Genomic DNA, 18,995 nt, shown 5'->3' with positions numbered 1-18,995 from the left:
ATGAGAACTTTTTTTCTTTTCTTTTCCCTATATCTGTGTGAGACGATGGGTGTTAACCTACTGTGGTAATCATTTCACAATATATGTAAATCAAACCATCATGCTGTATGCCTTAAACTTATATGATGATGTATTTCAATTATTTCTCAATAAAACCAGAAAAAATAAATAAATAGAAGCTAAAATAAAAAGCCTACTTTATAAGTCTCCACATACTCCCTAAAATAAGAGACCTTTTAGATGGTTCACTATTTAAAATAGCTCTTATTTTGCTTTTATATTAGTATGTATGTAGTGCTTGAATAATCTAATAAGGTACACATTTTAACTGACTTAATGGAATCAGTGCTGTCCAGTATTACATAATCCCCAACTTATCCTTTAAAAATCCTTTGAACTTATCCATTACTAATTCTGCTGTCAGATATCACATTTTCACTATTCTTATACTACCAAAAAAAAAAAAAGTCGATAATGCAAATGATTAAAATCTTGACTGGAATGTACAATAAATGCTAAACAAGATGAGTGAATGTCTTTTCAAATAAAGACTTCAGAGCTTTTTTTTTTTTTTTTTTTTTAAAGATTTTATTTGTTCATGAGAGAGAAGCAGAGACACAGGCAGAGGGAGAACTCAGTCCTGATGCAGAACTCGATCCCAGGGCCCTGAGATCACAACCTGAGCCAACCACTGAGGCACCCAGGTTGCCAGAGCTTTCTATTCTTAAGTATAGCTATGTTAATGTTCTTTTCATAAGCAATGGTCCAATTCCATTTGGACAAATGTCAAATAAAATTCAAGAACTCTCCTGGCGCTGTATTATGTATCTTGTCTATATCTATACAAACACTAAATAATGATAATGCTGGTAGTATACAAGTCACAAAAACATTAGGAACATGGGAATCTCAAAATTCAGGATAAGAACATCAAAACAATAAGAAAAGTATATGACAAAAATAAATACATATTTACTTGAAAAGGCAACTGATCTGATGATAAATATTTACTGAAAGCTCACTTATAAAACTCTAAGGGAAGAAGATGCAATCAAATCTCTTTCCAATTCCTACTCTTCACATCATTACCAAAGAAGAAACACTAGTGTGATGTGTTAAATCTGAAGACCTTTATTATATCACTTTCAAAAGTATGACTTCTGTGCTTTACAAGGTTTTACCCACATTTGGGACCCTTTCTGTCATACATCTTCATCCCGTCTTCATCCTGCATGGCAGAAGGGGTAAGCGGACCCAGAGCCCAGGTGGTAAAGAGCTCCATCACTTCTCGACTGGCACTGCACACTCTTCCTTTAAGGCATTCCATGTCACTAGCCAGGTGTGGACATTCAGTTTTGAGAGAAGAAGCCTCTTAGGAGCACTGATGCTCTAGTCCAGTTTCTCAGAACTCTTACCCTCAACTTTCTGGGCACCAACCCAACTAAGGTTCCCCTGCTTCCTTTTGCAGTTGTCCCATGTGTTTTCTAGTCTCAAGGATCTTAGGGGTAAATTTACTGGGTTAGCAGAATTCTGATATCACAATGTTTAACAATCACTATGGCAGCACAGTACTTCATCTGAGAAAAGACATAATCAGCCTCTGCCCTCAGGGAGCAGGGAGCAGCCTAATAGATCTGTTAGATAAAGTGCAATCATGCGATTGAGAACAGAGGCATGCATAATGGGTAATGTTAGACCCAAGGAAAGGCTGAGTTGAGGACCAGCAAAGGATTTGCTGAGATAAGTCTTAAAGATGGGATAGAAGTTTTAGTTAAAATGAAAAATACAAAGACTAAGAAACATAAATCTGTAAATAATCTATCTTACACAAGTTGTCTCAAACATACTTTCAAGAACAAAAAGATACTTGCTTAGATAGTTCCCTCACCCAAATGCTTATTTTACATTTCACCTAATAAAATTGTTTAAATCTTGGCAAGCATATGTAAAAATGTGAGAATCAAATGGATTAAAAATCAGTATGAAGAATCTTCAAAGGTAATGACCATATATCTCACATAAAAATGTTACAGGTCTTGCCAAGTAAATTCAGATCTTTACTAACTATAATATTCATTTTTAAAATCAGAAAATGTATTAAAATTTAATTATTTACTTTTTAAAAAATGTCCAGAAAAGACAATTCTAGGTGTCAGAAGATGCCTTCTATAACCAGTCTCTTATTTTGGCTATAGGAGAAGAGGTTAAAGGAGGTTGGGAAAACAAGACTGTCTTTCAAATTTATAGGTTATCAGGATGACTCTCTCCTGAGAGGCAGCAAAGTCAAGACTGTTATTTACAGGCCTTTTTATAGTATTTATTTTCATAACTGTTATGTTTAAGTTATAAATTAATAAAATGTAGTCTGTTAAGACTTAGAAAGTGGGACACCTGGGTGGCTTAGTGGGTTAAGCAACTGACTCTTGATTTTGACTCAGGTCATGACCTCAGAGTCCCTGCTCAGTGTGGAGCCTGATTTAGATTCTTTCTCTTCTTCTCCCTCTGCTCCTCTCCTCTACCACTCTTCTCACATGTGGGCTTTTTCTCTCAAAAACAGAAAAAGACTCAGAAAGCAATGGACACTTAAATGCACCCCAAGTGTTAGATGAAAATAGTACCATCACATAACTCTCTTCAAAGTCACACTCCTGAAAGTAATACTGTTTCATGGTGCAAACTTTAAGAAATTTTAAAAAGTGAAATATGGTAGGGTTAAAAGACAAAGAAGGTAGAAGATAAAACCTTTTGTTAGCTTATAAAGTTTAAGGATAAATGAAAGAAAAAAAGGCAGCAACTTGCTTAGGGGCATCCAATGTGCACAGATACTTATATTTGGAACCAAAAAATCATGAGCTTAAAACTTGTACCACTTTTAAAATATATTTCCTAGAACTAGGAAAGGTTTTTATTTTTAATTTTTAAAAGGATTTTATTTTATTTTTTTAAGATTTTATTTATTTATTCATGAGAGATACAGAGAGAGAGAGAGAGGGGCACAGACACAGGCAGAGGGAGAAGCAGACTCCATGCAGGGAGCCCGACGTGGGTCTCAATCCCAGGTGTCCAGGACTACACTCTGGGTTGAAGGCAGCGCTAAACTGCTGAGCCACCCGGGCTGCCTGAGAGAAAGGTTTTTAAACAAAATGTACTTAATAATTACTTCATACTAAAATTCATTAATTTTAATGGTAGAGGAGAAAGCTGACACTTGAATAAGTTTGGGAACTTTACCTGATAATTAAGTACTTAACTATTACTTAATTTAGTAGAACCAGGAAAGTTAGGACTATAAAGCATTTCATAAAAAACACTAAAGTGCTAAGGATAGATGTGAAAAAGAGCAGAGTTTTACATTACACTTCTTTAAAAAGACCTCTCAGTTTCTATTAACTATGGTTTGATGGTATAAGGTCTTTCTACAGACTCAAGTAAAGTATGTGATTTATTTATTATACTTTAGCATAATCCATAGGGTATCATTGGAAAGGTTATAGAAGTAAGTTGGAAAGCCGAGAAAACAGAAGGGAGGAGAAATGAGATGGAAAAAAACATTTCCTAAAATATAGCAGAGTGTGTGTATGAGGTGGTAGTGAGGGAAGCAGTGGGTAGGGAGTAATGGGGAAAATGGAAGTTGGTAGAATTAGATAAGCTTTCCTATTTTAACATGAGTTTCATGGCCTTGGTTATAGTGTATACAAGAAACCTAACTATGTACACTCCATAATTTACCCTTAGTTTCTTGAAGCTCTTTACAGCACAAGAATACAAATACTACCAAAATTTGGGGACTCTTTAGTCATTTCTGTATATGGATACAGATAAGAGAAAATACAAATGACTTATCTTACCCTAATAGAGACTTTAGTATTATTATCACTTTAACAAATCTCATAAAGTTTGATACAAAAATAATTTGGCCTGTGTCCCAAAGGATGCATTCCAAAGGGATTTGCTGCTATGTTTCCAGTGATATTGCTTAGAAAATTTGTTGTTTTGATATATTCTTCCTCAGGGGTTAAGGAAAGAGTCAGGTTTATTAAACATCAAAAAGAAGTGTGCAATTTCTGATCTCCAAGAGACAAAGTTACTGGTGGTCTAAGGAGGACATGAGAGACCTCAAAACTGAAGTCTACTGAACTGTGGGATTATTTTTGGCAAGTGAAAATGGCAGTTTGTCCAACATAAGTAATGAAGAAGAGAGAAGGCAGCCATAAGTTTGATGTTCCAAAAAATCACGTCTGTATTTGCGTCACTGGAGAAAGTGTGTAAAGAAGCCACACTAATGAAATTATGATGGCAACACTAACAGTTACTAGTTTCTTGTATCACAAAAACTGTAAGTTGCCAGTATTTATATTTATTGCGTTAATGAAAGACAAGCTACTGAATTCTTTTGTAAAACATATTGAGGTTTTCCTAAAGTTTTAGATTAGAAGGGGAGAAGAAAAATCCTAACTCAATCTAATAGGGATAAATGACTTTTTTTTAAAGTAACATAAAATGCTCTGTATACTTCGGTTTCTCCTCTCAGTTTATGAGCTTGAATCACAACAATGTAGTTATTAAAAAGGTAAAATACTAAGTCTCTTTCCCTTACCTAGGTCAACAACAACAACAAAATGATCTGCTGAGTTGACAGGTGAATTAGTATTTTTTTCCTTGCAGTGAGAGGGAATGAATAGGAGTTGAAAAGAAGCCATGGGTTGGAAAAAAGGCAACCCAGTCCTGTAATCAGGTTGTTTAATTAAATTTTAACTTAGTGAAATGGACTCAACCATTTCTTTCCTTTTTAATTTTCAACAGTGTGATCTTAAAAATATCTATACTGCCTTTTATGAAAATATTAGGTAGGGTGCTATAATGAGAATAAAATCTTCAGGTGAAATATTCTATATAATAGATACTAAATGTATACTGCACTAATCCTACCACAGAAGCAAGCATATGATCACTGATCTCCTTCTGGAAGTTTTCTGTACAGGGATACAAAACTAATTTAAAATATATATCTTAATCATGTAAAATGAATATGGCTATCTAAAAAAATAGGGAAGCTTTATCACTAATGACTTGGGTAGATTTAGAAAATGCTAGACTCTGATATTAACTCCAATACTGTTGCTATGAAGGGTCACTGATTTGAACCTAAATGTGCGGGGAAATAAAAGAGGTTCACATATCTTGACTACTGCTATACACAGTGGTTTATATGGAACAGAGTAAATTATTCCTTTTTCATTGATTATCTCAAGAGATAAGTTTTGTAGTGAGAAAGTATTTCTCACTGAGTGCTCATCAGATGAAGGAACAAATTCCATGATGAAATAGATAAAAATGACACTGGTCCTGACTAGGACCCCAGGACACTGGTGAAGTATATTCATAAAAATAAATACATTAGCCAATACCCCATGTGCCTTTTGGGAACGGGAACTAAAGTTAACTTAAATGCCTATCAAGAAAAACCTTTAAAGAAATTATTTCAAAAGGTGAAGGATCTATTGTTATGAGTCAATTAAAAATACAGCTGCATCAATTTCCCCATGTGATTGATTTTTCCCATTGATATTCCTGTAACATGATAAATGTCATGTGTAATGATCATGCTGCACTGTGTGTTTTCTTTGCATTTTGTAGCTAATCAGGGATTTGTTGATTTAAGGGCAATTTGGTGCTATGAAAAACCCATTTCCCCCCCTCATTATAATGTAAAATAATATTTAAAATTTAAAGACTTGCTCTAATAGGCTAATCAATACTAGAACGCCATTATGAATACTTCAGCTATATATATTTTTTGCTACACCACATTTCACTCAAATGACATTTGTTCTTTGAAACATGTATTCATTAAAATTTCCTAAATTTAACTATATTTCTACTTTCTAGGAATAAAAACTTAAAAAAAAATTCTACAACAAATCACTTTGGAATTCACTACCAAAATTAAAAGCATAATAAGTTCAGATGGCCTTTTGTTCAGTTTTTGAAAATTACTACATGTACCTATTTAAGGAGATTCAAAGAAATATCTCCAAATATAGCAATAAAAGTTGTAAAGAATAAAATTCTTAGCAATTAATTACAAAGATGATTCTACTGATTGAAACCACAAAATAGTCACTTCTGAACTAATTTTTCAATAGTGATAATGTGTTTGAACAGGTGTGTCATGAGTCTCGTTCGGTGCCCTTAGTGATCCATAGGTACCCACTTAAAGACTGATGATCAGTATTAGCCATTCAACATGGCTATAGAACGACAATGAAGAAGGGTCCTGAATCTATTATCAGTGTGTGTCATCATCACATGATCTAACCAATTAACTAAATAAAAGTCATTTGTGAAGTTGGGCTAGGAAAACAACGAAAAAAGTTGTGATGCTGTCTTATATGATGAAAAGCTATGGTAAGATGTACTTACATCTGGAGATATTTTTAAAAATTGCAGTATTAAGATGTAGGTATCTTCAAGTAGAGAAATAATTTTCATTAATATGAAATTTAATATTTTGAAATCTACTTCCCTTTAAAGCATAGTTAACATATTCACATTTTTCCAAACTGTAAAACAATCCTTATCAAAAAATTTACTTACAAATGAAATATTGTGTCTTTACATTGCTGTGATCCATTAAAGACAAATTATCTTTCACACAAGGGCTGTCTACCCCATTTTTATAAATGTTTATACTATTAGATTCTGTTAAATATGGTGCTAAAATGTCTTTCTCAAGCTGATGGTCTCTAAAACCACTTAAGACATTTCTCTGCCACCAGTGTTGAGCCTACTTCCTTATTATAGCTCATTTGCTTCTCTGGTCTTTTACTTTTCCTCCTGTTGATAAACCATAATCTTAGACAAATTTTAGTTACAGTGAGAATCACAGTATTTTTGAAAAGAGTAAATCTAAGTAAATAACTACATAATTTACATCACTTATTTCCTCCTCTTTGGAAAACTTTTTTGTGAGGTCCCTTATTTCTGGCAGAGTGGTTAGTAGTAGCAAAGAAGATAAAAGGACATGGAGAAATCGAAGTTGAGTGACTAAAAAATTATAGTTGGATCAGAATAAAAGAACTATACCACATTTCAGCAACTATAAAAACTGTCATTGTTAATATGTATCCTCAGAAGCTTCCTTAAGAACCTTAATAATAGATTACTGTTCTTTTTGTCACAACCTCTGAAGTTAGAGTTGTTTAAATGAGTTGGAATGAAAGATATGAAGTTTAAAGTTAAAATACTTTTCTGCATTTAGCCCGTCTTTGTTGGTTCCCATTTTATATGCCATTCAAAGGAGATTCCTATGAAATTCAAAACTACCTTAAGCTTATCCTCCAAATATTCTCTCCTGTTTTGCTTAATTCCTTTTTCCTTCTTTTACAGCGAGAGGCATACAGAGGTATTGTGTTACAGTGAATTTAAGGCAGATGAAATAAATTTTACTGGTATTCCACAAAATAAACTGAAATAAAGAATTAAATGTTTTGGTTTTAAAGGACTGTTTCAGATAGGCCATCCTATGTAAATTATTTTAGTTATGATACTAATTACACAAAAATATGCAAATAAATTCCTAAAGAAATATATTCTTTTCATACATAACTTTTATACTTAGAAAAAACTGATCTGACAAATTTAGCATACTAAATGTATTACCTTATCGATTATTTTTAAAAGATTATTTTGTAATCTCAATAATCTCAAGTTCCATTTATTTCTCCTTTTAAATTGTTTTTAAATTTGATTTTTAATTATCTGATATATTATTAAAAAACAAAAAATTCGAGTCTAGAGCAGCCAGATATCCTCCTACAACTCTAAGGAACACTGATTTCTACATACACCAGTTTGTTGGTATGTGACTATTCCTTAAATATGATTGAGGACTCTAAATGCTCCTGCAGTTCACAATTTAAAATGTATTTTTCCAGAGACTAGAAGTTCCATAAATAGAAATAGTTTTGGTAAACAACTAGTTTCTGGAAACAAACTACTCAAATCAACATCTTCTTAGCAAATGACTGCCACAAAAGAAAACTACAATGAAAAATATGTGGTGTCAGCTATATATTTATGGCAAAGTGCTATTATCAAAGAATATCTGAGGCATAGATAAGGCAGGTGCATAGACTATTACCAAATGAATAATGACAACCTTCTAACTTACTAGTACCTGTCCACTACATGTTTTTCCTTCAGTATTCTAAGGAAAAGGAGAAATCAGGAAAACAAATGTATCAGAAAAAGCAAATTTAAAACCTGAACTTAGCAATATTGTTTACTGTTCTTTAACATATATAAGAAAAATAAAATAGCAAAGAATAAACAAAAGGGTGAATACATAATTTAAAATTAATACTTCTCAACATTAAACTGTATGTAGTATGACAGGCTCTGAACTCCCTAACTTTCAAGGCACCTTGGAGAGGGTTCAAAAGGTAGCCAAAATATTGAAAAATCCTAAGTGATTTTGAAATCATTGAAAAAAGTTTTAATGAAAATCTACAATCTTTTTGGGAAAGTGAAACACTTTCCAGTAAAACTGGCATAATTCTTCACACATGGTTTCCTTAGAGGCTAGTTCACTAACTAGCAGAGAATTAAGTAATTCTTTTTCTTGGGCCAAAAATACAACAAAAAGTTACCTATTTCTAGGTTTTCCAGATACTCAGGCTACGGAAAAGCAGAGATAACACCTCAAGGGCTCCCAAATGGTGGCTGTCACAGTTTTCTGCCTTTGGAGAAATCTCTATCTAATCCCCTTTGCATTTGTTATAAGACAGAATACAGAGGAAGGAGGATAACTGTCCTCTCTTGAGTTCCATTTACCCCAGTTCAAATTTACCATTCTGCTAAGCTTTGCTTTTTTCTTTTAGTTGTAGTCAAATGGACCTGGCTGTTCCTCTTCAATTGGCAAAGTTGACTGAATAGGGCAATTAATTAAATGAGCAAATGTTCATTTGTATCTTTTCAGTATCCAACTTCATCCACATTCATATGTGTAGGAAATCAATCATTATACATGCAGCTTTTATCTTCAATGCACAGTGAGATGCTAAAACACCATGGAAAGTTGTCCCTGGCACCCCAACCTTTATGTACTGAAAAAATACTGACCTTGATATTGAGCAGTAAACTTTGGGTATTATAAAGGAAACTAAAACCACATGTTAATATATCATAATATTTACTGAGTCTAAAAGCAATGAAAAAAAAGTATCATATAGTTGTTACACTAAATCTATACCAGTGTTCTCCACAACTTTGACTATATATGAAATAGTAGCTCCTCCTTTTTGATGACACTGTTGATCAGTGATGAGGAACCTATCCTGGAACTCTAGACCATGGGAGGTCACACCAGGGGCCATATCCCAAACAAGGCTTTAAAGCCTTTAACTAACTACTTTACAAAAACTATACCTTATCTAAAGAGCACTCTACTTCATGCTTGATTATTTTCCCCAGGTCTAAGGTATATAACGTCCTGATGAACATCTTTAATAATCAGTTGGAGATTCTTCATCCTTAGGTAATGGAAGTCACATTTCCCCAAGCCAACATCCACTGCTGGCAACAGATGCATCAGAACCACCAAAACCAAGGAGATTATTCAATTCACATTTTAAGCCAGCCAAAGAAAATAGAGCTTTAAAAAAGTCGACGTGTCCGAAGAGACTGGCAAATATGGTTTCAAAAAATACAAGTCATTAGCTTAATGTGGAAGTCGGACTTTCCCAATGTACAATTTATTACTGGCAAGGGATTCACCAAACTTTGCCAGTAAAAAGGGGAGAACTGTTGGAAAAGGGATCTATGTACAGAATTCCAGTTAAGTTATAAAAGCAATATATAATTTAGTAAAGGCTTGTGCTGCACTATTTTGACAACAAACGTTAAATCAGAATCGATTATCTGCCACATTTGAAAGACAACAGTATTACTCACTGAAAAATCTTGTGTAAAACTTTCTTAAAAAGGAAAAAAAAAATCGGAAAATGCCAGCAGGTGTTCCAGGAACATTCATTAATAATGAGATCCAAATTTGGGGATCAATTAATAGATCTCAAACCTAGAGGGAACTTCAGATCTCATTTTATGTATGAGAGACCTGAAGACTTGAGAGGTGACATGGCCTGAATGTGGTCACATAGGACTGTATTACAAAACTAAGAAACTATACCATGTTGCATCCCAGAAGTAGAATAAAGATCTAGGTGTACTCCCAGGCATTCAAGTTGTGGCACAGAGAAACAACTTCTTTTTGGAAACATGATTATTCTTATACCTCACAGAGGGTAGTAATGTAGGAGTGATAGAAAAAGATAATGGAGACCAAAAAAGCAAGGTACTATTTACTTCTCTGTGAACTGATACTTCTGATACTTGAAAGATTCTGTTGGCTTCTGTTCAAAGAAGTTTTTAATAATTAAGCAGGTTTGACTACCTAATGTTTTTGGTTTGGTTTCAAATTTTTAAAATTTTATTTACATTTTGTTAGTTAACATACAGTACAATATTCATTTCTGGAGTAGAATTCAGTGATTCATCACTTACATACAACACTCAGTGCTCATCACAACCAGTGCCTTCCTTATAACCATCCCCCACCCATATCCCTCCATCAATCCTCAGTTTCTTTCTTCTCTATTGTTAAGAACAAGTCACTTATGGCTTATTTCCCTCTCTCCTCTTTTTCTTTTTCCTCCTCTCATATATTCATCTGTTCTCTTTCTTAAATTCCACACATGAGTTAGATCATATGTTGTCTTTCTCTGACTGACTTAATTCACTCGGCATAATATACCCTAGCTCCATCCATGTACTTGCAAATGAATTGCCTAGTTTCTAAAACTAAAACCTGTAGCAAGCAAGGCAGGGCAAATACCAAAGCAGTACATTCTAGGAGATAGCCAGGACTCAGGAAATTTGCATGGCAGCTTAGAAAGAGAGCCAAAAAAAAGACTGTAGTTTTATCCTGACATCCTAGAAGCCTGAAAATTAAAAAAAAAAAAAAAAAAAAAAGCTATAGGGGCACCTGAGTGGCTCAGTTGGTTATGTGTCTGCCTTCAGCTCATGTCCTGATCTCAGGGTCCTAGGATCCAGCCCCGCATTGAGGCCAGCATCATTGGGAGCTCTACACAGCAGGGATTCTGCTTCTCCCTCTCCCTCTGTGTGCTCTCCTGCTCTCACTCTTTCTAAAATAAATAAAATTATTTAAAAATCTGTATTTGTAACTTGTAGGACTTTTTATGTCTTCCTATCTGAAGTGAATGATTGCTACATGGATAGTAAGTAAAAGCAAATTCAAGATTTTATACTAGTGAAGAAGCTTAAAGGGTTTGAGAAATACTTGTCTACTCCCTGTCTTAGAAAGAATGGAATGGTTTTAGACAATAATTCAAGAAGGAGGCAAGAGGACAGATTACAAGAGGTTTGAGGGCCTAGTTAGTATTAAGGCACTGAGTAGAAGAATATTACACTTTGGAAAAGAAAAGAAACAACATAAATGGAATTACAGATGTAAGACTCTGCTTATAGAGCAGCAGCTCATACTTTCAAATGACAAAATTATAAAGGCAATTAAAAATGAAAGAAATCCTATTATTGTCCTTAAGACGTGAGAGAATTTATGGCATTGTTAATTTCCTTTTCGGGGTACAGAAATGGTTATTTGAAAAAAAAAAAGAAATGGTTATTTGGGGGATTTTAGAGATTTTTATACTTTTGGTATATAGTGATTTTTTCAGAAACACAGGTATTTTTGAGACCATGCTACCTTCTTTTCTTTTGTTAATACAATTTCCTACATTCCAGATTGTAGACTTCTAACACAACATGTAGCAATGTGTACAATGGATGACAAACTACTCAAGATCATACCAATAGCCAAAATACAACTCACATGATGGATTATGCGTATATTGGTCTTTCTCTACATTAGTAACTAGAACCAATTTTTTTGGTAGGGGTAGCAGGAGAGGGAGAGTGGGAATCTTAAGCAGATTCCACATCCAGTGTGGAACCCAACATGGGGCTCGATAGCACAACCCTCAGATCATGACCTGAGACAAAATCAAGAGTTGGATGCTTAAAGGACTGAGCCCCCCCAGGTACCCCAAAATGCAATTTTTAGTCATGGACAAAAAAGAGGAACCTTAGTAACCCTCTAAGTTTGAGAAAAATTGGCATTTAAATAAAAATCTACAATTTTGTTGGGAGGTGAAATACTTTCCAATATAGATATGGCAATTTCTAATGAAGCTACCCTCTCGAATTAGCTGAGGTTAGGCTCCTTCGTATAGTAAATGGTTAAATTCGAATTTCTATCTAATCTCTCTGAATCCTATATGTTCTCAGTTACACTCAAGGAACTGAACCATCTCAGCCAAATGAACAATTGATGAGAAGACTAAACAGAAAATAGGATGGCAATTTACTAACTACCCTGAGTATAGATATACAAAGCTATCTAGATTCCTCCCACAATCACTGATAGAAATTGAATGATTCAAATTATTATGTGACTCTTTTACTGCTGTGAGGCATTTTCTAAAGCAAGGTGGTACTGTCATCTGTTCTTCCAGTTAAAGTTATAGCTTTGTAAAGGTATGGATTTAGGAAACACAACTAGCAAGGCGCCTGGGTGGCTCAGTTGGATAAGTCTCTACCTTTGGCTCAGGTCATGATCCTAGGGTTCCGGGATGGAGCCCCACATCGGGCTCCCTGCTCAGTGGGGAACCTCCTTCTCCCTCTGCCACTTTCCCTGCTTATGTTCTCTCTCTTTCTCTCTCTCTCGCTCCCCCAAAGAAATAAATAAAATTTAAAAAAGAAACACAACCAGCTATGCAGATGCTGCCAAAGAACCATATGTTAGGTAATGAATGACTTATGACACTAAAATGACTATACTCTTGTAAAAGTGTTAAGTAGTTCAGAAGAACCAAAAAATTATGCTTAACAAGACCCACACAGGGGATCCCTGGGTGGCTCAGCAGTTTGGCGCCTGCCTTTGGCCCAGGGTGTGATCCTGGAGTCCCAGGATCGAGTCCCACGTTGGGCTCCCTGCATGGAGCTTGCTTCTCCCTCTGCCTGTGTCTCTGCCCCTCTCTCTCTCTCTCTCTCTGTGTGTGTGTCTCTCATGAATAAATAAATAAAATCTTAAAAAAAAAAAAAAGACCCACACAGGTATGATCAAGGGGCTTTAAATTAAAATCAAAGAATAAAAAAATAATCTTCAGTTAAAACTGTATGACTATAAGTAACAATAATATGATAGGAGAAAAAACAGAGTGGAAGAACTAGTAGGTAATGATGAAGAGGAGAAATATAAACAAATAGAAAACAAATCCAATAGCCTAAAAAAAAAAAAGTATGTGTTTATAGAAAGCAAGCTTGCAGTATCAAAATAAGTAAATCTCAGGGACTGTTAACACTTACTGGAAAGGAATTCATAAATGGGAGCTGGCATTTGAAAAGAATGTCTTACAATATTTTACAATGGAACATGGAAGATGTCTATAAATCAACATATACACACATCCATGGAGATTCTTGAATGTGGGATAAAGGAAACCTCCCGACTCACTGGCCAAGTGAGGCTAAAAGAAGGCAATGGTTGTATTATCAAATGGAGTCTGATCACCTGACCAGATGGAGGATTTAGATCAGTCTTTAATAAACCATGTTACAAACAAGTACAAGATACAGCCACGATGGGGGCATTAGCTATTCACATGTACTGGCAGCTTAATTTTACTCAAATCAGAGCCTCTGATAAATTCTTATCACCTTGCTGAAAATTTCATCCTCCAACAGATAAAGGATGTAATGAAGGGAATTGATTTAACTATTTCATACATAAATATAAACAAAAACCCAGAACTGAATGATTATGCAGAAGCCATAGGAGCTCTGGTAGTGACCATGCCAAGGAAAGACAATCCTGGACATTGTCAAACATGTAACTACATTTGTGGCTGGATATTTTGACAGTCACTCATGATATTCTTAGACAACAGGAAAAACAGTGGATTTATATATGGCTTAATGACTATAATCCAAAGAATAATGACTGGCAGATTCCTATCAACCTTCAGGGAGACCTCTAGTTGGTCTGTTCCTAATCTGGTCCTACAAAACATTTAAAATTAGTGACTTGAAAATAGGGATCCCTGGGTGGCGCAGCGGTTTGGCGCCTGCCTTTGGCCTAGGGCGTGATCCTGGAGACCCGGGATCGAGTCCCACATCAGGCTCCCTGTGTGGAGTCTGCTTCTCCCTCTGCCTGTTGTGTCTCTGCCTCTCTCTCTCTCTCTCTCTCTCTGTGTGTGACTATCATAAATAAATAAAAATTTAAAAAAAATTAGTGACTTGAAAATAAAATAAAATAAAATTAGTGACTTGAAAAAACAGTAATATATCTCTGTTTCCAGGTGACTCAAAGCTGGGAAGGAGAGTTAATATGCAGGATAAAATAGAACATACAACAAATATTGATTGAGTACCATTATGGGTAAGATGTTAAAGTGAATGCAACGATGAGTCAAGATAAATACTTTGTCTCATGGTTCATTTTCAACAGGGGCAATAAAAAATACGTATATATTATCAAGATATAAAGTGATAAATTCCATAAAGAAACTTAAGTGGTTAGACAGATCACTGAAGGGAGATATTATTTCTAGCTTTATGTGTTGGTGGGTTCAGAAGGTAATATTCATAGGAACATGTCAGATGAGCAGCATTTGGACGTGTAGTAATCAAGAGAAGGGGAATCTAGATTCAGAGGTGGAAAAGTATGAAGTTAATATTGAGAAGGGTTTGTGGTTTTGTCTGAAGAATGAAATACAGGATAGAAAGCAGAAGGAAACAAAAGTTGGGTAATAAGATTCTGGGATTCAGGTTGGCACAATAAACTGAAAACAATAAAATTAAATTTAACTTGGATGAACTTGCAGTTTTAGGATGGCAGTGTAAAGATGCTGCTCCCCTTTTTCTTCTTGAAAATTATCCCCCAATTAGGCAAAAAGAAATAAAATACAAACACTAATTTTAATGACAAAGCAGCATATATGAACCATAACATGTGGAAATTAAAAGCAGATAAAAGTATGATTGATGACTTAGCATAGTTTAGGAAGGCCAAGTCCAAGTGCTGGAAGAGGGGATACCACAAAGAAGTAGCACTTCCAGAACCTTGGAAATGTTTAGGAATTAGAAACACACATACCAAAGGCAAAAGAGAGGCAAAGGACTGAAATCAGGAAAATTGGGCTAAAAACAGGAAAATTCTGAGGCAGAAGAAACTGAGCTTCTACTCATACTCAGTGACACCAAGCAAAAGGATAGGCTGAAGCTAAGTGCCAAGCAGTGCCACATAATTAAACATAAAAACAAGAACTATTATTTCTTAGTTTTAAAATAAAAAAGACTTTAACGATGTTATACATAACATAAAACATTTTTAAATAGCTTTCAATCAAAAGAGCTATTTTTAAAAATATAGCTCTAGCTCCAAGTCCCAACTTTAGAGATTCTTATTTAGTATGGTAAGAATCAGTAACATGTTTTGATAAAGCTTCCTAATCTGAAAACCACTGAGCTGGTATAAAAAATAAACCTATCACCAAAACCTATCTAAAGGTAAAATGGCACAGAGGAATTTTGTAGCTATTTTCATTCATAGGTAAATATTATGTGCAAGGTAGGAATTGAGAGTAGTAGAGTACACAAAAAATTCCCTACCCTCGTTAAGTTTGTACTTTAGTGATAGAAGAGACAAGTATGTAAAATATGTAGTATTTTTTATCTTATTGGTCAGTTATATCAGAAAAAACAGCAGGGAATGGGTAAAAGGAATGGGCCAGAGAGAAAGTAATATCTGAAAAAAGTGGTGGAGCAAATGTTTCATCAAGATACCTGGGAAAAAGTGTTTTGGGTAGAATAGCTGAGATAAAGGGCCGAGCTAGGAGACTGTCTATATATTTATTCAAGGAACATCAAACCAGCCAGGAGAGCTGGAGCAGAGCGAGTGAAGATATGAGATCAAAAGGGCAATAGGAGAGCTAAATTGGATAGGGTCTCATAGGCTGTGTGAATATTTACAGTCATTTACACGCACACACACACACACACACACAGTATATTTATGATTCTGAAAAACAATGGAATTTGTCTAAGTAATTAATAAAAATAAAAATGTCAAGTGATGTCTGAGAACCCTATCTGGCTAAATAAATCTAAAAATTCCTAATACATTACCTTAAAATGAGTGTATAATAAATATCTGTGGAATAAATGGACAGTAAATTTACACTGAAAAGGATAATAAATTTTTGAACTTCTCAAAAAGTCAGAAGCAAGGTATCAAGAATATAACAATTATCCTAAGATGTAGTCTTCTATCAAAGATTTCAAGGCATTCTTATCAATATCATCAAGTAGATGTTCCTATTTCATATTTTATATATGTTAGGCATGAAAAGACTAAATAAAAAGTCTTCCAGAGTCATTCTGAAACTTTTCCTCTGTTATTTGAAAGAGTAAGACACAGGTTTTAATAGTCCATATTTTTTATAAAAACAGCTTTACTGGGTTCTAGCTTTAAAAATTTATCATAATTCATACTCAAACTAGCCCTACTTTATTCTTATAAAAAGAACTTTATGTATTTTCATCCCCAAGTCTGGTTTGTTTTTTTTTCTAAAGCCTAGAGCTCAGGGTTTGGGTTGCCAATGAAGAATTCTGAAAGTGACAAATCCACTTTTTCTGACAGCCAGGAAAAGTGAATGTACTTTCTTCTCCCCAGTGTCACTTCTGTTGCTTCTAAATGAACCAATCTACTCTTTCTGATTATCTGACAGTATTTGTTTTTTAATTATCTTGATGATAAATAATGTCATGGACAGCAAATCAAACCGTTCTTTAATATTAATATTTATTTTGCTTGATAGAATTTTAGAAATACATTATTTTTTCAATTAATTCCTTCAACCATTGCAATAGGCCTTTATACAAAAATAAAAAGAAATTAACTTCTGCTATTATAGACAATTGTAGATATTTTTGGTATCATACATGGAATGATTTCTCAGAAAAAAAAATGAATTCTAAAGTCATATAATATTAAAAGCTGTACCTTAAATGGCCAAAAGACTTAGGTTCTTTTTTATGACCAAATCAGTGACAGAAGAAATTCAGAATAAAAATACACAAAACCCATTATTTGTACTAGCATACAGGAATTAAGCCAAAGCCACATGATTTAAGAAATAGTGCACTTTCATTCTTCTGATACATCTAAGATTTGCTATGATAACTTTATATAAAGCAAAAAAAATTACATAAATATTAAACTGTGTTAGTCTGAAGTGGAGATCAATTTTAACTAGAAAGATTTTAACTAGAAAGATCAATTTTAACTAGGAAGACACTTTTTACCAGGGCATTAATTAAACATAGGAAAGAAGTAAGAGTGTTAGAAAACTTGGTCACTCAGTTTAGCAGTTTTCTCAGAAAAAATAACAGAGACCTCTAAGGTTAAGAATTTCAAATGAGGCTGATAGAGAAGACAGACCAAATTAGCTTACCACTTGAACCATTTTGAGATATCTGGCATATCTTGGGTCCTTGGCTACAGTTAAGATATTTTCTGGTGTTACTTCACTTCTCTGTGGTCCAGAGTCTTGTAAACTGTTCTGCTGTAGAGAGTATTGGGTGTAAATCTTCAGACAATTCACAGAGGGGTCCATTATGTTACTTTAAAAGGGATGTATCTTTTTATAATTCTAATGCAATCAATATCAGAAAAAAATCATATTTCTAAATTTACATACCAATAATGTAATTATGGGATATATGCTTCCAAATATTTACAAATACTTAAATATGATTTTGGAGGAAATTCCACTTAATATCAACTTATAATTGTTCCTTAAAAATGTAAATATACTCATGGCATTAAAAAATATTGGAATTCTGCTTTAGTTATCCCCCATATTTTCATAAAACATGAATTATATAAATGGACACATTATTTTAATAAAGCTTTTAATAACGCTAATAAAACTATTTGATTTGCAGACAGTAAATTGATTTTCTAGGTATTCCTCATTTATTAAATAATCTTAGTCTAAGTGTATATGGCTATTCTATCATCTTAGAAAGCAATACATGGAGAATTTGTGGAAGAGAAGTCCATTTTTTTTAGAAAAATTATCTAGTTTGTATCTTTCAGCTACATATAGAACTATTAATATTAATACCACTTACAATAAAAAATAATGGGGAACGGTCTTTTTAGATAAAAATGCTTTTATCATATAGGCAGTTCTCATTTTGCATGGTACTGTGTTAAATGAAAATTGTCCATATTGGAATCCTGTCCTCAGAATGCAAAGTTAGGACTGTCTGTATAAAGTTCTTGCTTCTTCTATCAACCTGAACATTTAGAGTAAGTTTACTTTTGTGAATTCTCATTACCTATATATTAGCATTACAGGATGCTCCTCAACAGAATGAAGTCAATTATATGTCTATGCTGAAATGTAGATAAATCAAGAAATATCTTTAAATGTTTATAGGTTTTAGAATTTGAATTATATATTAAGATTTTTACTCAGATAATTCAAATATATATTAAACCTGTTGAAACACTGAAGTAAACAAAACATCCCCAAATCCCTTAGGTTTCTCCTGTTATATGACACTAAATATACAAAAATCAATGTGTGTGTGTGTGTATAATCTTTAAAATACATAAATACAAAACATCCAAAACATTTAATTAACTAAAAAATTCAAACAAGACCCTAGTACGTTTTTTTTAAAATTATGGACAATAAACCCATACAATAGCACAATGGAACAAATAAGAATTAATTACACACAGGACCAATGAATTTTCAAAACTTGGCTGTTAACTTTGCCTAATAACCAAGATCTCAACAAAGTTTAATTATGTCAGCTCTTACACCTTTGCTATTTGAATG

General features: G+C 33.8%; 1 protein-coding gene across 4 annotated transcripts in view; it reads right to left on the bottom strand.

Moving 5' to 3' along the window:
- Nucleotides 1-18,995, bottom strand: part of WASHC3 (WASH complex subunit 3) — a 47,058-nt gene that overhangs the window by 16,284 nt on the left and 11,779 nt on the right. For 2 of the 4 annotated variants that reach the window (XM_041738952.1, XM_041738954.1), the window contains one exon: nt 17,595-17,705. In XM_041738952.1, coding sequence (XP_041594886.1) covers nt 17,595-17,705 — 111 coding nt within the window. The remainder of the gene's footprint in view (nt 1-17,594; nt 17,706-18,995) is intronic. The other 2 variants (XM_041738953.1, XM_041738956.1) reach the window with 1 other exon arrangement.

The sequence above is a fragment of the Vulpes lagopus genome, chromosome 23 (genome assembly GCF_018345385.1).
Source record: "Vulpes lagopus strain Blue_001 chromosome 23, ASM1834538v1, whole genome shotgun sequence".
NCBI lineage: Eukaryota > Metazoa > Chordata > Mammalia > Carnivora > Canidae > Vulpes > Vulpes lagopus.
Note: the sequence above shows the minus strand (reverse complement) of the source record. Positions and strands in the feature narration are given on the sequence as shown.